General features: G+C 53.9%; 1 protein-coding gene across 4 annotated transcripts in view; it reads left to right on the top strand.

Annotated features, from left to right (window-relative positions):
- BCL11B (BCL11 transcription factor B) overlaps nt 1-18,299 on the top strand; it is a 91,436-nt gene that overhangs the window by 23,912 nt on the left and 49,225 nt on the right. For 2 of the 4 annotated variants that reach the window (XM_077910559.1, XM_077910558.1), the window contains exon 3: nt 16,291-16,503. The exons of the other annotated variants lie outside the window; for them this stretch is intronic. In XM_077910559.1, the coding sequence (XP_077766685.1) occupies nt 16,291-16,503 (213 nt within the window). The remainder of the gene's footprint in view (nt 1-16,290; nt 16,504-18,299) is intronic. 4 annotated transcript variants of the gene reach the window in all.

The following is an 18,299-nucleotide window of genomic DNA, read 5'->3' as shown; positions in this document are numbered from 1 at the left end:
AAGCAAAAAAGTTCCACATTCCGGGCTTGGGGCCCTGCTGTCGAGAGCACGGGGTCCCGGATACAGAAAACGGTGTTCTGTGGGGACCCGAGACCGGGGCAGGGTGTGTGTGTGTGCGCGTGTGTGCACTGCGAGGAGGGTCTCCAGTTGAGGCCGCGTCCTGAGACTCTGGAGGAGGGGGGGAGGGATGGACATCAAAATCCTCCCAAGTCTGAGACTGCACTTCTCCCGCTCGCATGAAACCAGGCGCCACCGGCCTCACCACGACCGCGACTACCCGTGTGCCCCGACGGTTGCAACGTGCAAGAGGAGTCTTGCCCCCTCTCCGGATCTCCAGCGACCCTCCCCCTTCCCGGCCTCCATCCTCCCCCCTCCCCACACCCCTCCCGAGGGTGCCACCCCCAGCAAGTCATCCCCTCCCACGTGGGAGGGGGCAGGGGCCGAACTCCTCCCGCCACGCCCGCCGGGGGACTTGAGGCTCCGCCCCCGGGGGCTCCGAGGTTGGGGTCCGTAAGTCTCCCCTCCCTGGCAAGCCCGGGCGCACAATGGCCCTTTGCGAGGCGCGCGGTGCAGAGCTCGGGCGGGGGCGCGAGGCGGCCCGCACCCCGCGGACCCCGCACGGAAACAGGCGGACACTCCGGCAACTCGGTGACTGCACCGGGGGCATCCTCGGCGGTCGGCGCCGCCCCCCCCCCCCCCCCCGCCTCGCCGGCTGCGGTCCCGCCGGGGGCTCCCAGGCGCTGCTCCCCGGCCCCGGGGCGCGCCAGGTCCCCTCGCCGACTCGCCCGCGGCCTCTCCAGCCTGCGCCCCGGGGCGCGCGGCTCCGCGTCCCTGCGCCACGTCTCTGCTGCTGGCCCGGCCCGGGCGGGCCGCGCACGCTGGTTGTGCCTTCCCGGGGCGGGAGGGCCGAGGGGGCTCCAGGCCCATGCATAATTCGGGGACTTAATGGGCCAGCTGCCCGAGCGGGGCGGCGAGGGGCGGGCGGAGGCGCAGCTGACCCTGCCCGCGTCTGGGCTCGCCGGAGAGGCGCGCTCCTTTCTTCCTCCGGTGACAGCTCCCCTCCCCCGCCTCGGCCGGGTCCGAGGGGGCGGGGGAGCGGGCGAGTCGTCGGGCCAGCCCGGGGAGGGGGCTTCCGCGGTGCATTCCTGCAACTTTTGCTTTGGGGCGCGGAAGGCGGGCAGTGAAACGGAGCCTCCCCGGGACCCGGCTCCCCAAGGAGCAGGGGCAGTTGGAATGCAGGTTTCCTCCGAGCGTTCTGCCGCCCTCGAGTGTCCCCCCGCCCCCCCGCCGCCCCCCGCCCCGCAGCAGCCCAGCGAGCTCGCCCTTGGCCCCGGGCCAGCCCCCTTCCCTGGCAGCCGGCGGAGATGGATGGAGGCGGAGACCCAAGGTCAAGGGCGGGGAGCCCGCCGGCCTGGGGCCCCTTTGTGCGCTCGGGCCCGCCCCTCCTCCACCCGCCTTCCCCCGCCCGACCCCGGGGCGCGCGCCCGCACTCGTGACCTTCCCGGGCGTGGGGAGTCGCGTTTCAGGACCCCTGAAAGCCGCCCGTGGCCCCATCCCCAGAATCGGCGCGCGAGGGGCGGGGCTCCCCGCTGGGGTGGCGTCCCTTCCTGGGCGTTTGGCTTGGGTCCTGGGGGCGCCCGGGGATCCCCTCTCCAACCCGCCGCGAGCGCTCAGAAAGGGTCGCGCCCGACCGAGCCCGGCATCAGCCCACCTTGGCCCGACAGAGCCCGGCACTTCCCCGGATCCAGGTGAGGCCCGTTTGGAGGGAGCCTCAAAGAGTTCCTTTGTGCATTTTGCGTCCATCCAGGGCAAACAGTCCCGTCCCAAAGTGGTTTTCTTTGTAGGGTATTTTTTTTTTTTTTTTCTTTTCCCCCTCCCGGGCGTGGTGGGGGGGGGGGTGGAGAGGGAGGAGAGGGAGCCTGCTTTTCTAGAGGGAATTCCTGGGGGCTGGGATTTTAAAACACTCAAGAACAAAAGTGTTTTCCCAATTGTGTGGGAATGGAACCCTCTACTAGAGTGGGACACAAAGCCTCGTGGAATTACAGGGAATTAATGTCAGCCCTTCCTCCAGCCCGACTTCTCTTACAATAACCCCCCCAAAGAGAATTTGTATGCAAATGGTCACCTTGCTAGGAGTCTCTCTTTATTTTTGATTCTCAAAAATTGGCCTCCAATTGTTTAAAGCACTCCAACAGACCCTTAAAGACTCAGAAAAGCAGTGGTTGGACGCCCAATGTATTTACCACAAAGCTCTTAAGAAAATGTTCAAACATTTTCCCAAAGCTGTTACTCCAGAAATAAAAATGTATGCTGTTTGCCTATAGGAGATTAAAAGTTTACCTTCACTGTGACAGCTTTTCTAGGCTAGAATTGGAGCCACGTCTCTATTTTCCATTATTCAGAAATAGGTCTGAAGCACACAGAATGTGTTTGCTGTAACAAGAGTCAAGGTAATTTTAAAAATGTGTATATATATATACATATTTATTTATGATTTGGGCTGACCCAAATCATAACAGAATATTGCACTTTCTGTGCTATCAGAGGCTAAAGTATTTTGTAAACAATGCTTTCATAGCATTTAGAGTGAGAGTTGATCTTAAGAAAATCTCAGATTTAGCTAACCCGAACTATGAGCGGCTAGCTTTTCTTCTGGAGGAATCTGAAGGCATTTGTCAATTTATTTTTTTGAAAAGGTAACAAATTCAACACTTGGGAACTCAAAGCTGCTGGCAGTCCTGGACAGGAAGGTTTTCATATCTGCCCGAACTTGCTCGTTGATTTCTCAGACGTCCATTTATAACAGTTCTAACAAGATAGAATCTGCCTTTGAATATCTGTAAATACGGGTAAAGATCACAATCCGGCACTCATAATGGTCCAAGACTGGAAAGGCAGATTCTCATGTTTGATTAATATTTATGTTACCGGATTCCTTTACAGAAAGAACCGATGGATGAAACACTAATTATGTGTGTGTGTGTGTGTGTGTGTGTGTGTGTGTTTCAGGGGCCCCATCCTAGCAATTCCTGAAGAGGGCTGTCATAAATTCTAGGATTTTTGAAAACCGGGTGCTTATGGGGGAAACTGTTCATGTTTGGCTTGAAAGACAGACAGGTAACTGTGTGGCTGGCTGACATAATGTCTATGACACGGAGAAAGAGGAAGCCAACTTATCTCTGCTTTATTTTGACGACTCAACAGTGATAAAAATTATGGGTGATTTCTCCCTCTAGTTTCAGGTTAAGGCTTGGGGCAGAGTGATGGAAGTTTCTTGTCCAGAATCCGCCTCAAAGAGAGGTTTCTGTAGCCCTGCCTGGTGCTCTCCTGCCTTGAGGGGACACTCACCCAGGGTGAGGCTGCTTTGTGGTGCAGTATTCCCTGCCACTGGTCTGCAAGGTACAGGTGACTTGCCTTGCTTTTGTTCAGGAGCCACGTGTGGGAGATTTGCCGGGGAGTGGAGACTTTTTGTTAGCTGGATCCTGTTGGAATACCAATGGAATTGTTATCCAGAGGGATCCCGGGGAGGCGGTTAAGCAGTCAGTTTTATTCCTTCGAGAAATGGAGATTTTCTTATAGGATTTTCTAGAAGTCTGGCCTTCCAGAGCTAGCACCCTAGCCCTGGTTAGCCTTCCCATCAGTATTTGTTGCCGCTGGAGCTTTCGGGGTCACCTCACTAGTTGAAGTGCCACAATCAAGGTGTGCGTTCACACAGCCTCTATCTGATCTGTTTGTTTGTAAACAGCCCCCACTGTGTCTCAGTTTCTTCATCCATAAAATGGGGATATCCAATTGTTTATGCTCCTGCCACGATCCAGATATGAAAACAAACCATTCTATGAGAGTGAAGTAATTGCTGATTTCAAAGACGTCATAAAAGTATATAGACTCTTATTGTTCAGTCCACGGGGGCAGGGTGACTAATTTGCAAAAGGGAGAGGCATCAAATAACTACTTGTGTAGCATGTCATTTCCAGTGCAAGGGGGGAGAATTAGGGGATTTAGCGGGGAGCCCAAGGAGGAGGACTTGAATTTTCAATCTCATAACCTAAGACCAGTAGGAAATACCTCTCCCTCTTTCCAGTTCATTTGGGGGGACTGAGACTGCACACCACCCCAGCTCTTCGTTATTGCTGGGGACTATCACGTGATTCTGAATCTTAATATGGAGTGGGTTTGCCTTCACTCTTGATCCGAATATACCAGAAAATGTGTCTTACTGACATTTGGCATCTGCCCCCCCTCCCCCATAGGAGTTGGGCAGAGGGGGTGTAGACTTGGGGGGTGGGAAGGAATGCATACAGCAGGCCGCCTTTAAGTGCACAGTCTTGTTGGCTGCTGATGAGGAAGGAACCCCGTGCATGCTGGTGAGGAAATTCTCCCCCTTTTTGGCCGCCACCTCTTAAAGCTAACAAAAATGGGCATTTACACCCCCAGAACGCACAGCTGGCTGCTCTGAAATGGCCCCTTCACTGGGGAAATGGGAGGCCCCAACTGGCCTTTTGGGACTCCATCTTACTTTTGTGTTGTTTTTCTTTTGATGAGCCTTGGTTCATTTTTTTTTTTTTCCCCTAGTCAATGCTGAGTGAACCTGAATTAGGTTTTTAAAAGGAATAACCTCTGGCAGGGCCCGAAACCTCCCGTTTAAGTCTTGCTCGTTAGCAAATACAGATGCTTGCTTTATATATTTGGTCGGTTCGCCCCGGCAGGGCCAGAACCTCAGGCTTGAGTTTGGGGGTGGGGGTGGGGCTGGGGGAGCGTGGCACTCTGCCTTCTCCACGGGGGACTTGATAGAGTCCTTGTTCCCTGGCATCAGAGCCCCGGGTGGGGCGGGGGCACAGCAGATACCCATAGCCTGCGTCGGTGCCGGCAAGGAGCCAGAAGCTGTCTGGTGCTCCTTAATTGAATACAGAGCTCCGTCAGTTCCACGTGGCCTTGTGAGGATGGGCAGGGAGGGCAGTGATCCTCCCCCCCCCCAACCGTGTCTGCGCTTGGAAGATTGGAACCCCCCCCCCCAACCTGAGGGGCCTGGGTGCCCGCCTCAGCCCCCAGCCCCCAGGGTTTGCAAAAAGCCAAGAGAAGTGGGCACTGAGATCGTGCGACGCCCGTGGAAATATCTTTGGCGTGAGCTGGGTCTTCTATCTTTGTTAGTGGCGGCTTGTTAATTAACCGGCAGATTAGCGTTGCCTTCTTTTGACACCTGCGTGTATTTTGGGGCAGAAGATTCTTGTTCTCCTAAGACTGAGCGGAACCGTTCAGGAAGTCCTTGTGCGGAGCCGCCTGCCTCTTCTCTCTGTCCCCGTTGTCGTCCCCCTGCTCCCTCTTCCTGTCCCCTCCTCCCCGCCCTCCCTGCAACCCAAGTGGGCTCCTAGTTGCGTGGAGGACAGACGCGTTAAACACAGCTAAATAAATCGTGTTTACGCTTGGCGTTCTTGGTAGTGAAAAATCTGTTGCCTGTTTTTACTTCCTTATTTCTCAGCATTTGCTTCCTACCTGTTTTTGAGCACATGCCCAGAAATAGTAGTTTTGTCAAATGAGAGGATAATGCCAGCCAGCCTCTCTCGCTGCCAAGGAAGCTGCTGGATTTTGCAAAACAGAGTGACGTTTTTTTAGTGACACTGATGTTTTTTTTTTTTCCCTTCTTCCCTCCCCACCCCCCCGCAAAGAAATTAGGATGTAGAATAAGAGTATTAAAATGCACTTAGGGAAGAAAAAAAAACAACCAACCCCCACACAAGCCCCACACAGGCATCCCCATGGCACAGGGACACGCGTTGAGCAGGTTTAGAGATGGGTCTCACTTTTGTTAGCACTTGGTGGTTCCAAGGGCAGGAGGCGGCCTTCAGAGGAGGAGAGGCTGCCCAGGGCCCCGAGAGCTAAGTCAGGTCCCTTCCCTTCAGCCCCAAGACTTAATTTTCTCTGCCATTTTGGATGATGTGGTGTAAAGAGGTTGATTTTCTTTTCTTCTGGTTGGTTCGGTGTGTTTCAATTCTGGGGCCTTCTGAGAGCAGTGCCGCTCTGTGCTCTTCCTCTGAGGTTACAGTTAGATTCTAGTCCCGATCCGGGTTTGAAGCCTGTTGGGATCCTAGCCACGCTATCATTGTTTATATAGAAGAGCAGCCAGGGAGACACCTCCCTTGTCTTTATCCACAGCGTTGTTTGGGTGGGTGGGGGTTTCTGAAAAGTCATTATCGTGATGTGGTGCTGTTTGCTGGGCAGAGAATTACAGACAAAAGTAGACAGCCCTTTTTTTTTTTTTTTTAAATATTTTCTTAACAGTTTCAAAAACAACAACAACAACAACAACAAAAATGACAAACGCCGAGTGCTCCTGCCAGGAGCCTAGGCTTGTCTTATCGGGCAGTCTTTGCAGGGTTTCTGCAGAGGGTTCCGGCTGAGGCCCAGCACATCGGCTCTGTTTCAAAGACAGCCAAGGGAAAAAAAAAATTACAACAAAATCAAAGTCCGCGTGCTATGATTTCCCCCAATTTCTAATGGGAATACCCTGCAATAGAAATGATATTTCCATGGAGGACTGTGCTACCGGCTTCTTTAATTACATTAAATAGTGGTATAAACCTCAGCTGATGTAAAGCCCTGTTTCAGTGGCAGCGGCGCCGGGAGCGTGGCAAGATTGAATCCGAAGGAGCAATGTTCCCCGTGTTAATGTGCTAACAATCTTTATTCAATTAATCCCGCGAAGTGTTAATTTTTACACATTTTGTTGTGCACACACTGTACCTCGCCGCCGGTGCATTAGGAGATGAAAATGGATCCCACGTCAAAGAAATGCGGAAGAAGGTGGCTGTCAGAACTGCGCCCTTAGAAGAAAATTTGTGATTGTAGCCGTCAAACGCTACCCATGCTGAAAGGAAGGCTCACAATATGTATATTACATGCCATCTACATGCAGGAAACTCCGGTAGAGGAGCTACTTTGTTGAAAGTAATTACAGGCCTGCTCAGTGTTTTAGTCAGTGACATTTCAGACTTGGCTTGGGAACATAAAGAGGCCACAGAAAGATTTTGTTCTTACGTGATGCGAAGCAACGCACCTCAGTGTTCTGGATGTCCATTAGTAGGAGGTAAAAAGAATGAAAAAGGGGGAAAAAAAAGACTCCGTCAACTACAAAAGCCAGGGGAGAGCTGGATTTTTTTTTTTTTTCTTATTACAATAGTAGCAATCCATTGCATGTAACTCTGGCAGTGCAACTACAACCCAAAAATGCATTTAAACTATATCAGTGACCCCTCTTCTGCAATTTGGTTTTTCTTCCTTTCCTTCCTACCTACCCTCCCTCCTTCCCTCTTTCCTTTTCTCCTTCCTTCCTTCCTTCCTTCCTTCCTTCGTTCTATCCTTCCTTCTCTTTCTACCACCTACTGACCAAGTTAAATTTCTTTCCATCCCTAAACCAAGAAACCCATCCCGTGGGCCCTTTGGTTGCACGTTCCCCTACTGGGCAGGTGGGGATTTTATGGTCACACCTGGACAGAGGGTGATGCTCCTCACATCCCCTATAGCCCCAGCTCCATCTGTACCTGGGACCCTTCTCCTGTTTCCTTGCTGCCTCTGGCATGAGTCATGGCTGTCACCTCCTTTCTGGACACTCTGTTTTCTTGATTTTGTTTTGTTGGCTGTGCTGCGTTGTTTTCATTCTCAATTCTCTGGGATCCTCAGAGTTCTGACCTCCCCCTTTTATTTACTACATCGTGCTCTCTGCGATCGGGGGCTGAGCCAAAGCCAGCGTTGGGAGTTTGTGGGGCTTGCAAACCACAACAACTTTCTGAACTCACTAGTTTGAAACATGTTCTATACAGGACCAGATTTTTAACAAGTGTCAGGATTCAGTGTTTCCAGGTCATCCCACATATGTCAGGCACAGTGGATGCTGATGGGGGCAAATAAGGAAAAACCAGTGATCTTAGTTTAAAACTCCCTGTAGGCACCCAATCTGAAGGGTTGTCTCGTGCTGTATTTCCCTCCTGTGATGTGTGGCTTCCGTCTTGACTGTGGTCCATTCCTGCCCCTCGCCAGCTCTAAACTAATGAACTCCATGGGGGTGTCCATGGGGACGTGTATGAGAGATGCTTGCCCAAGGTAGTCATTGGAGTCTGACCATGAAGTGCTGTCTGGGAAAGGGTCATGGGGTCCTGACCCCAAGTCCCAAATTCTTCCTGTTTGGAATCCAGAGTGACTTACCCGGCTTTTTATGTCAGTTTATAGACTGTGCTTGCTGTCCAGGGGGTGCCTCATGAAGTTATGTGTAGTATACTTTTAGCGGCCCCTGATGCAACATAATAGAAAATTATTGAAGGATCTTGGATAAATGGTGTTCTAGGGCAGAAAGTGCAGAAGATTGCAGCAGCTGTCCAGCTTCTGGTCAGAAAATCTGAGTCGGGAAAGGGGGACATTTCTGTGCTAGGTACTGGCCAGCTGTTTTCACTGGCGAGATTCAGAGACTCTGTCAACTGCTGTTTTGTCCTTGGCCTCTGTAGATTCTGGAGTATACATGGAGACATTTGAGCTTGTCCATGTTGCTGATATTTGCATCTCTGTGTGTACACGCATACATGTATGATCTTTGTATAATAGATGTGCATGCACACATTTTTTAAACTGGTGAAACACATGGTTTCACCTTCTGTTGTCCCCAGGCCTGCTCATTCCAAGAGCGTGGGCCCCAATTTGGTGGATCGTGGCTGCTGAGGTGTCACCCCAGAGGACTCCTATCTGTTTTCCTGTGGGCATCCCAAAACCTTGGTGCCTAGGCCTCCAGGTCCCGGCCAGAGGACAAGTGATTGCGGTTTATTTGCATTCCAGCAGCTGTGAGGGCTCCAGGGATTTCCCTGAATTATGAGCAAAAGAGTTGAAGCTGCACGTTCTCCCCTGAATGTGCCCGCTCAGGGGGTGGAATGGTCAGCCCTGAGCCCTTGGTCAGCTTACCCTGAAGAGTTTGCAGAATGTGATTCAGACACTATCTCTCCTCCCCAGTAGCGCCTGACATTTCCTATGCTACTTCACTGGGCCTTTCCATAGATGGTTTTGGAGTTTGTGATGTTACCCTGCCAATCCTTGGCTCACGGTTGCTGCCCCAGAGTCCTTGGGCTGCTGGCATCTTGAGGAAATTGCAGCTGGCAGCCATCGACACAGGTGCTTTTGGACCTGGTGCTGGGATGGGCCCGTGTGCTCGCTTCCACCTGCAGGCTCCAGTGGCCAGGGAAGATGTTCCCTTGCTAAGCCTTGGTGGAGGGAGGAAAACCGGTTTTGGTAGTGTCGTAGCGGGGCACGACTTTGCCTTTGCCTGGCCTCTCCCTTTTTGGGGAGGCATTAAATGTGTAGCATGCCGGGAGCAAAAATAGTTGGAGTGGTGATTCACGGTGACAGATCTCGGGAGTGCGCGAAGGGGGAGGCGCGAGGCGGGAGGTGGCCTGTCTCAGGGTGCTGGAAGGGACATGCTTCTTGCCTCCTCTATGCTGCCAAGCCTTCTCCGCACCCCGTTGGCCACAAAGGGCTGTGACCGCGTGTGGGGGGTTCTCCAGATGGTCATTGGGAAAGTGGCAGTTGGACCGGCCTCAAGCCCAGAGATGTCCTTGGAGGCCCCCTTGCAGGCCCGCCTCTCCCCGCTGCCTGACACCCTGCAGTAGCCCTCTCTAGGTCCAGCCAGGTCCGGGCGGGCCCTCTAGCCTGCTGCAGAAGAAATCCACTCCCTTTTCAGCCCCATGAAAGGGCTGCTGTTTTCAGCATGAAGCCTGAGTAAAAAGGCCCAACCCCGGCTGGAGCTTTGTTTTTATGGCCCCTGTGTGATGGCCCTGAAGGATGTCTTTAAACCCAGCTGCGCAAACCCTGGTGAGACCTCATTTGCCCTCTGTTGCTCCTCTTTTGGAGGACACCAACATGTGCACCCCCAAACTCAAACCCACTGCAGCAAGGACCTGAGACCCATGATGGGCGCTCAGACTTGCCTGAATTAGGAGGGGAATCCAGAAGTGGGAGGTGGGATTTGGCAGACGCAGCTCTCTGCCGAGAATTTCTAGATCCCCCAAGTGGTCTGGCGCTCTGAACTGAGCCAGGCCGCACACCCACCCGCTCTCTTGGCCTTGTCTTGAGGACCTGTCCTGACCTTGCAGGTTTTCATGGTGACTTATGGTGTTCACGAATATAGCTTGGATTCCCTTTCTGCTTTGTGTTGTTGTTGTTGTTGTTATTATTATGTATTTCATAATGAAATGAAAAGCAATTCTGGTCTGTGCTCAGTGATTAAAAAGACTTGAAATAATACCTGTGGAGTGAGGGAATTTATTTTTTTCCCCCAGACCCATGTAGCTCTGAAATTGAGTAACAAAAGAAGGCTGCTTAGAATCTTTCCCTATTCCTGCTGTCTGAACCACCCTCCTCCTCCCAAAGAGAAAGAGAGAGAGAGAGAGAGAGACAAATGGTGGGAAGGCTAGGTCTTGTTGGGTGAGTACCCACTGCCTCTTTCATTTAAGGTGGCACTCTACTTCTTTCAAATAGGAAATTGCCAAAATGGATGTCATCGGCTGCTAATTAGATGTATTTTAACTGCAGGATCATTTTACCAGCTAATACTGTTATTATGTGCTTCAATGTGAACCCATGGTGGAGCTGTTAAAATATGAGCGTGCGGCCCTAGCGCACAGCTAATGAAGCCTGCGGGATCGGTGGAGCTCTCTCCTCGGGGGCCCCAAAGATGGCCAGGCCAGGCCCCAGGCAGAAGTCTGAGGCCTGGCAGCTTCTCAGGACGTGCCCCCTTGATTCCCTGTGGCCACCTTCTTTCTGTGTTTTGACCAGGGCCTGACTCCAGAGGAGGCCCTGAGCTCTCCTGAATGGAGGCCACGAGAATCACGGCCTCCTGCCCCCCAAGGTAGGTCACTGGGTCCACCATCCTTGGGCCTTTGAGCCAGCCTAGAAGCACCGAATGACCATGCATTGCAATGTGGCAGCCCAGGCCGCATCACCGTCACGTGGCCCGTGCCCCAAAGCAGGCAGGCCTGTACCTCAAGCACTGAGTTTTCGAGTCTGAGTTGGCTTCTCTCCATCCTCTCTCTCTAGCAAACCGGAAAAAGAGTCCTGATTTCCCGTCGGGGTTGGGGGAGGGTGGCTAGAATTGGGATAGATTCTTAAGCGTGAGCAGTGCATCTGACTTCATCTGCTTCCTCTCTCTCTCTCTCTCTGCCCCTCCCTCCCCCCCTTAATACATAGCATTTTTATCATCCTTAAGACAAAGTAGCTGGCAAAATATTTAAGCGATCCGAAAGAAATGTTTTTATTTGCCCGTGTGCGAATTGGGTTATCTGCCGATCTTGTTTATGAAATTTGGGGCTGCCTTTCCAGCAGTCTGTTCGCCTCTCAAATCTTTCCCGGCTCCCATTTCCATATTTCTGCGTGCATGTTCTTTGTTAATCACTTGGCAAGCGCTTATTTGAATATTAAAAATTTCTTTAATCATCAAAGGCAGGAGCACAGTCTCATGAATATTCATATTTTCCCCCCTCCTCAGACTGGATTCTAGTTCATTACCCTGCAGTAAAAGCCAAACAGCCATCAATCGCCCTCATTACAGGCTCTGGCGTTTTGATTGGCTGCCTGCTGCCCAGAGCTTTTATTTTTTTATTTTTTTATTTTTTTATTTTTTTTCCTCTTTTCCTGTGAGCTGTCTTGTACCTGCCAACAACCCCCCCCCCAAAAAAAAAATCAACAATGCAAGAATAAATTTCTCTGGTTGAAAAACAACTTTGCAAACTTGTCAAACAGTCCTCGTGGCTTGCTGCTGCTGAAGCGGTCACCACCACTACCTCTCCCCTGCGCCCCCCCCCCAGCACCACCTCTGTAAGAAAAAAAAAAAGAACCCGGGAAAAAAGGGTGGGGGAGAGAATTAAATAAATAAATAAAAAGGGAGAAACTTGAGCCTCAGAGATGAATATTTGTCAAGAGAGTTGACGTAAGTTTCATTTGCATAATGACTTTGTACTTCTGCATTAATAAAATTTGCATATGAAGCCATGTTAATTACTCCTGATCATGCTTTTTGCATTCATGCATAGTAATTTTCTCCGACTTGTGAGAATTAATGTCTTGGCATGGGGGGAGGGGGCGCGGGGATTGTCAGGTTTTCTTGCCAGTGGCCCTCGCTCACAAGCGCTCGCTCCCTGTCTGTCTCCCTCCTTGATCTATGACTCATTTTTGCACTATCAGTAGGAGTTCTTGGCTTAAAAAATGTATCAATTGAAGAGCACCAGTAGGGAGAAAAATATATATCTCCTGCACACAGTGTATACCAGAGCTCCTCTCGCTGGCTGGGGATCTGTAGCCCCCTCCCCCGTGGGAGGGGCGCCCGAGGATTCAGCATCGGGAAAGGTGCACGCTCCCCTCACCACCAGGCTGGGGCTCTTCCAGGCGCGTTTTTTTATGTGTCTACACGCTGGTGGGTGTGGGCGTGCTCTCGGGGCAGTGCGCATGTGTGAGGACGGAGCAGGAACATCTGCAGGGCCCCTCTAGAAGGGAGACAGGTTACAGACACCCTCAGAATGGATGCGGCGAAAAACTGCCTCGTACCCTAATTTGGAACCGAAGAACCATTTTAGGGATCTTATTTTTGGATTTCGTTTGTGCCTCTTTGTGCAGGATGCATAGAGCAACATCCTAACCCCTGTGAGCCTCAGTTTCCTCCTTTTGTGAGGGAAGGTTGTAACACCTCCTCCTGGGAAGGCTGCTGGCCTTAAATGATATGATACATGTGTTGATTGTTTCCTTTTTTGATAATGAGAGCCAACTTCCATGATAAGGAGGGGAGCCAGCCAGGGTTTTATTTTTAAGCCACCTGGATCCTGCATAAAGCTGAGATGGCGTCTTGGTGTCCCTCCGCTGTATACCTCGGTGCTGTTCCAATTCCAGAGGGGAACCCACCTAGACCCCAGAAGAAACCATTTTTAAAAGAGTGTCTTGCAGGGCTTGGTCAGGTGCCTTCTAGAGTGAACACCGGACAGACATTCCCTGGCAGGCCGTGGGGAGGGAGCAGGAGAAGTTCCAGAGTGGAAAATAAATGGATGGTGGTGGCCGTTTGTTTGTTGACTGTTCACTGGAAGCCAGGCCCTGGCCAGACTTGTCCTGACCTTCCTTTGAAGGTGGGGCTCTGAGAAAGTGACTCACCCTGGGTCACGTGGCCAGGAAATGGCAGAGGGGATTGGGCCCAGGCCTCTGCTCCAGGGCTGCGTCTGAGCTCCGGGCTTCCTCTGTATGTCGGTCTGTTGTCACCGGGTCTCAAGGGCTCTGTCGAGTGTGTTCTGGATTTCCTGTCTGCACTTTTGATTGCAGGCACTCCTTCCTTGCGGATAGACAAGAGTTGGGACGTGGCCTGGGATTGATTGGTGCTGAGGCCAGACAGTCCTCACCTTGGACTTGGCCATCTTAACCACTTGAACGTGTACAGTTAGTGGTTTTGAGCGTTTTCACGATATTGTGCAAACATCACTACCACTGTTTAATTCCAGAACCATTCGTCATTCCCAGAAGAAACCCTGTCCCCATTAGCCTTCACTACCCCAGCCCTGGCCCCTGGCAGCCACTTGTCTACATTCTGTCTCTGTGGATTTGCCAGCTCTGGATATCTATAGTCACACAATAGATGGCTTCTAGCATCACCTTCTGCTTTTTTTTTTTTTTTTTTTTTAATTTTTATTTATTTATGATAGTCACAGAGAGAGAGAGAGAGGCAGAGACACAGGCAGAGGGAGAAGCAGGCTCCATGCACCGGGAGCCCGATGTGGGATTCGATCCCGGGTCTCCAGGATCGCGCCCTGGGCCAAAGGCAGGCGCCAAACCGCTGCGCCACCCAGGGATCCCCCACCTTCTGCTTTTGCTCTGGCTTTGGGACTCCTGCCTTTAGACAGAGTGCTCGTGGATTAAGCTGCTGGGGGGTGGTGTGTGTGTGTGTTGGGGAAGGACCCCCCAGGGCAGAGGTCTTCTGAGAGCAGCTAGAGTGTCCTCTGTGGGCAGCTCAGGATTAGAAGCCACTCACTCTTGCTGCCCCCTCCCCTGCCTCCAATTGAGCCAGCTCCTGGAGCAGGTGGTCCTCAGTGAGGTTGGAATTCGTAATGGGGGCATGAGGAAGCCCCTCTAGGGGGCAGCTTAGCTTGGTCCCTCACCCCTACCGCGTTGGAGGATGGCTTTGCTTTTACAGACTACAGCCTAACCTGATCTCTCCTTTTGGAAAGATCTGCCCTTAGGTCCTCCCTCCTAACCTTGGAGGCACACATTCTGCTCCCTTTCCACCTGGGCATTCCTGGGCACTCCTGTCTACTCTCTCTCAGTCCTGATAAATGGTGGTGGCTGTGCCATGGTTTTCCTCAGAACCAGGGGCCTGGATTCACTCTTTTTCGGCCTTCTGTGGCCTAACTGAGCCCAAGGACCCTCCCCCCCTCCACTTCCCTCCACCCCACATGGCCTTTCGTCTCAGCATCCCGGGGTGCCCTGCTCATCCCAGAGGGAGGCTGGGGGACACAACTGTGTTCAAGTCCCAGATCTCCCTGAGCCTCAGCATCCCCTGTGGGATGGGGATGGTTTTCTCAAACGAGTGAGGTATTGGTGGTGAACTGCCTGTGTGGTAGGTGCTTAGCACAAGGCGGTGTCAGGAGCCTTCCATGGTGTGAAGGCAAGTTGATGTACACAGGGCCAAATGTGCCGTGTCCAGTGCTGGGGGAGGGATTTAGGCAAGGACTGGCTGGGGCAGGCTTCTGGGAGGAGGTGGGTGACACTGGTCTAAGGTGCCAACTTCTTGCACTGAAGCTGTGGCCAGAACTATGTGGGGTCATTGGCCATGTCCTTCCTTCTGGAGCTGGCATGGCCTCAGCAGCGCCCTGGGTCCTGAGCCTCGCCTCATACGAGGTCTTCATTGGTGCAGAGGAGGCCATGAGGCTTTGGCTTCTTGGAAGGATGCGTGCAGGTCTTCTCAAAGGTCCTGGTGCCCCTAGTCCTGGGTAAGACACGATTTGTAGAGGCGGATGCCATAGTGAAAGAGCATTGGTTCCAGAGCCAGGTGGCCAGGGCCAGGGCTGGGGGGGGGCGGGCAGTTTTCTGTGGTCAGGTCATCAGTTTCCCGGTCTGTGCAGCGGGTCTCCCAGGCCCTCCACCGGCCTGTTGGGAAGCCCACTCAGGAGGGTCCTGACAGGATCCTGGCCAGAAGTGGGCTTGCGAGGCCCCATGTCTCCCCTGGGTGCAGGGATCCCTCTTGGGGGCCCCGAGGTGGGCAGACCCCCACCTTGCAGACCCGTGAGGGGTGGTGAGTGGCGTCGGGTGGCCTCCTTGGCAGAGCCGGCCCGGGCCCAGCTGCCCTCATCTTGTTGGTGTTTTCTTTTTGTGTCTCTGATGCTTCTCCGCTCAATTATTTACCCAGGGAATTTGGGCTTCTTCACTTGTGGTTTTGGCAAGGGCTTCACACAGATTTTTGCCCTGGTGGTCTCTTAGCCATTTAAGATAAACGGCCAAATCAAACGCAGGCCTTGCCGGGGAGTTGAGGCGAACTGTGGGGCTGGGCGGAGGAGGCAAGAGAGCTCCTGGCCCTGCGGCCTGGCTGTCAGATGGGGGAGGCGTCCCAGCCGGGCCCCAGGCGTTAGGAGGGGTTCTGGGCAGTGCCGGGGGTTTTCTTGGGGGTTGGGGGGCGTTCAAAGCCTTCTGAAAGGCCTCGGGGCTTGTGCGCTGTGCTTGATCAAGCTCAGGTTGCTGAGGAGGACCGTGGGCTGGAGAGACATACCAGCTGGCCGTCTGCCAGGCCACAAGTTAACCAGTGCCCAGGTGCTCAGAGGTAGACTGAGGTGCCCAAGGCCTGTACAGACAGCCCATCCTGATAGAGCAAACGGTGGTGGCTTGGAGCTTCCCAGCTCCTCTAGAGGGGGTGGTGGTGGCCCAAGTTTTGGGGAACGAATCCCCAAAGGGAGCCAGCTCCAGAACATTCCAGAAGCCTCCACATAGTGGGTGGGGGGGGCTTCCTGGGTGCAGGGGCCCTGACCACCTCTTTTGACCGCCCCCCCCCCCCCCAGGGATGGGAATCTGGTCCCAAGACAGCCCAACCTGGCAGCTGTGGAAGGAGGACCCCCTCAGGCCACCCCACCCACTTCCCTGCAGGGCCTGACACCCTGGGGCGCCCTCCCCCACCCCACCCCCCAGCTCTGGAAGGGTGACCTGCAGCCCTCTGCCCCGGGCCCCTGTCCCATGCCCCGGGTCCCTTGTATGGTCCAGGGCCCGACTGACCAGTCTTTTTTATTGTTTTTTCTCCAGGGCCGTGCAGGCCTGCCCAGCTGCCAGCGACGGCCCCCATAGCTGCCTCCTCCCACCCTCACTCATCCGTGATCACTCCACCTCTGCGCACCCTGGGCGCCCTGCCGCCCTGCTTCCCCCTGCCGTGCTGCAGCGCGCGCCCGGTCTCGGGTGACGGGACTCAGGGTGAGGGTCAGACGGAGGCTCCCTTTGGATGCCAGTGTCAGTTGTCAGGTAACAGACGGCCGCGGTGGCGGGGGGGCGGGCTCCCAGGGATGGCGGGGTGTGCCCGGGGCAGAGCTGGCGGCTGCCTCACCCAGGCGGGCTGGGCAAGGTGGGGGCCCAGGGAGGATGTGCCGTCCCACCCCGAGGGCATTTTGGGGGGCGCACAGGGGAAGTGCTCAAGGACATCAGCGTGCCCCTGTCCGCCATCGGTCAGGAGGTCCCCCGACGCCTCCGCCCATGCTGAGTGTCTCACTCCCAGAATGCATTCCTCCGGCTTCCAAATGTCATCTCTTTGGGCTGTTTAGCTAAAGCTTAATTGGATAACACTTAACATCTGAGGTTTTCTTCTGCCCTCGCCACTACTGTCCCCTCCTCTCCCCCTGCCCCCACCCCAGTCACTGCCCCCACCCTGGAGACACCACTGGGGGAAGACTCCCTAGTCGTCTGTGCACATCGCCGGAGCCGTCCAAAATGCTGAATTTCTCTTTGCCAGAATGTGTTGCCTATTAACTTTGAGACAAAAAAGTCACTCTGAAGGAGCCTTTCAGCTGTGACTGTGGGAAGGATGAAGCCTTGTAGGGTGCCTGTGGGGTGGGGCCATGCACATACCTACTGTGTGCCTCACTACGGGTCCGTGTGGCTGCCCAATATATGGGTGGGCAGACAGGCAGCCACAGCACAACACCCCCCACCTCTCTTCCCAAACACAACCCAGACTCCTGCTGTGGCCTAAGGTCCCTGGAATTTGTGACTAGAGGCCTCCCATCCCAGCCTCTCCTGCTCAGGGCCCAATGCCAGGACGCTGACACAGATACAGGTGGTGGTGAGTGCCCTGAGGTCTGGTTTCCAGGCAGGGGCAGGAACAGAGAAGGGTTGGGGGCGTTGAAGAGCTGGGGTGCAGAGCTGGGGCTGATTCCGTTTGTCTCAGCTTTGTCACCAGGCACATTGTAGGTTTTCTCTTGATGTGGGTAATGAAAACTATTTTTATTGGATAGGTTTTGCTTTCATCGAAGCTGTCCCAAGGGATGGTCCCTGGTGGAGCCACAGCTCGGCAGAAGGCCACAGGTGGCCCCGGCTCCAGGGGCAAGAGCTCCCTAGGCCTTCCTGCTGGTCGGGTGGCCTGCAGCCTTCAGCAGCTCCTGCTGTGATGTCTGGTGGCATCATAGGTATGGGGCTCATGCGTTGAATGCACAAAGCCTAGACTCAAACTGCCCAGGGAGCAGTTGGCACCGCCGGCAAAGAAACCGGCTCTCTGCCCCGGGCCGCCCGGGCACCCGGGATGATTGGGGCTCCCATCCCTGCTCTGTGATCCCTGCTTGCTGTGCGAGGCTGCCTGGTCCATCCAGGTGGTTGCCCTGCTCTCGTGGCTTCCTGTAATTAGTGCTGTAGCCCCTGCAAGCACGCAGGGGGTCGCTCTATCAAAGATCAGCCGGTGTTTCTCACTGCTCGGTCGAGTTCTGTGGTACAGAAACATGATTTCCCTGGCAGAGGTGCACCTGGGACTTCACTTAACCCTCTGGGGCTCTGGCTCTGCTCAGAAGCTACCATGCTGCGTGAGAACTGTCGCATCCCTGTTCTGCAGACAGGGAAGCCAGGGCTCAGGGCGGCTGGGTGGCTATCGTAGAGATGCCTCCCTCTTCCCCTGGAGCCTCCTGCCTCTGCCTGCATCCAGGGGTGTTCCCACTGATTGGCCAGTCCTCCCACACTTGCCCTCAGCCACAGTGCCACCCTTTCCTTCAAGGGACCATGTGTTGAGGGCCTACTGTGTGCGGGATTGCACTGGGCCTTTTCTGTCCATGCTTGAA

Source organism: Canis aureus, chromosome 9, assembly GCF_053574225.1.
Source record: "Canis aureus isolate CA01 chromosome 9, VMU_Caureus_v.1.0, whole genome shotgun sequence".
NCBI classification, from domain to species: Eukaryota; Metazoa; Chordata; class Mammalia; order Carnivora; family Canidae; genus Canis; species Canis aureus.
Note: the sequence above shows the minus strand (reverse complement) of the source record. Positions and strands in the feature narration are given on the sequence as shown.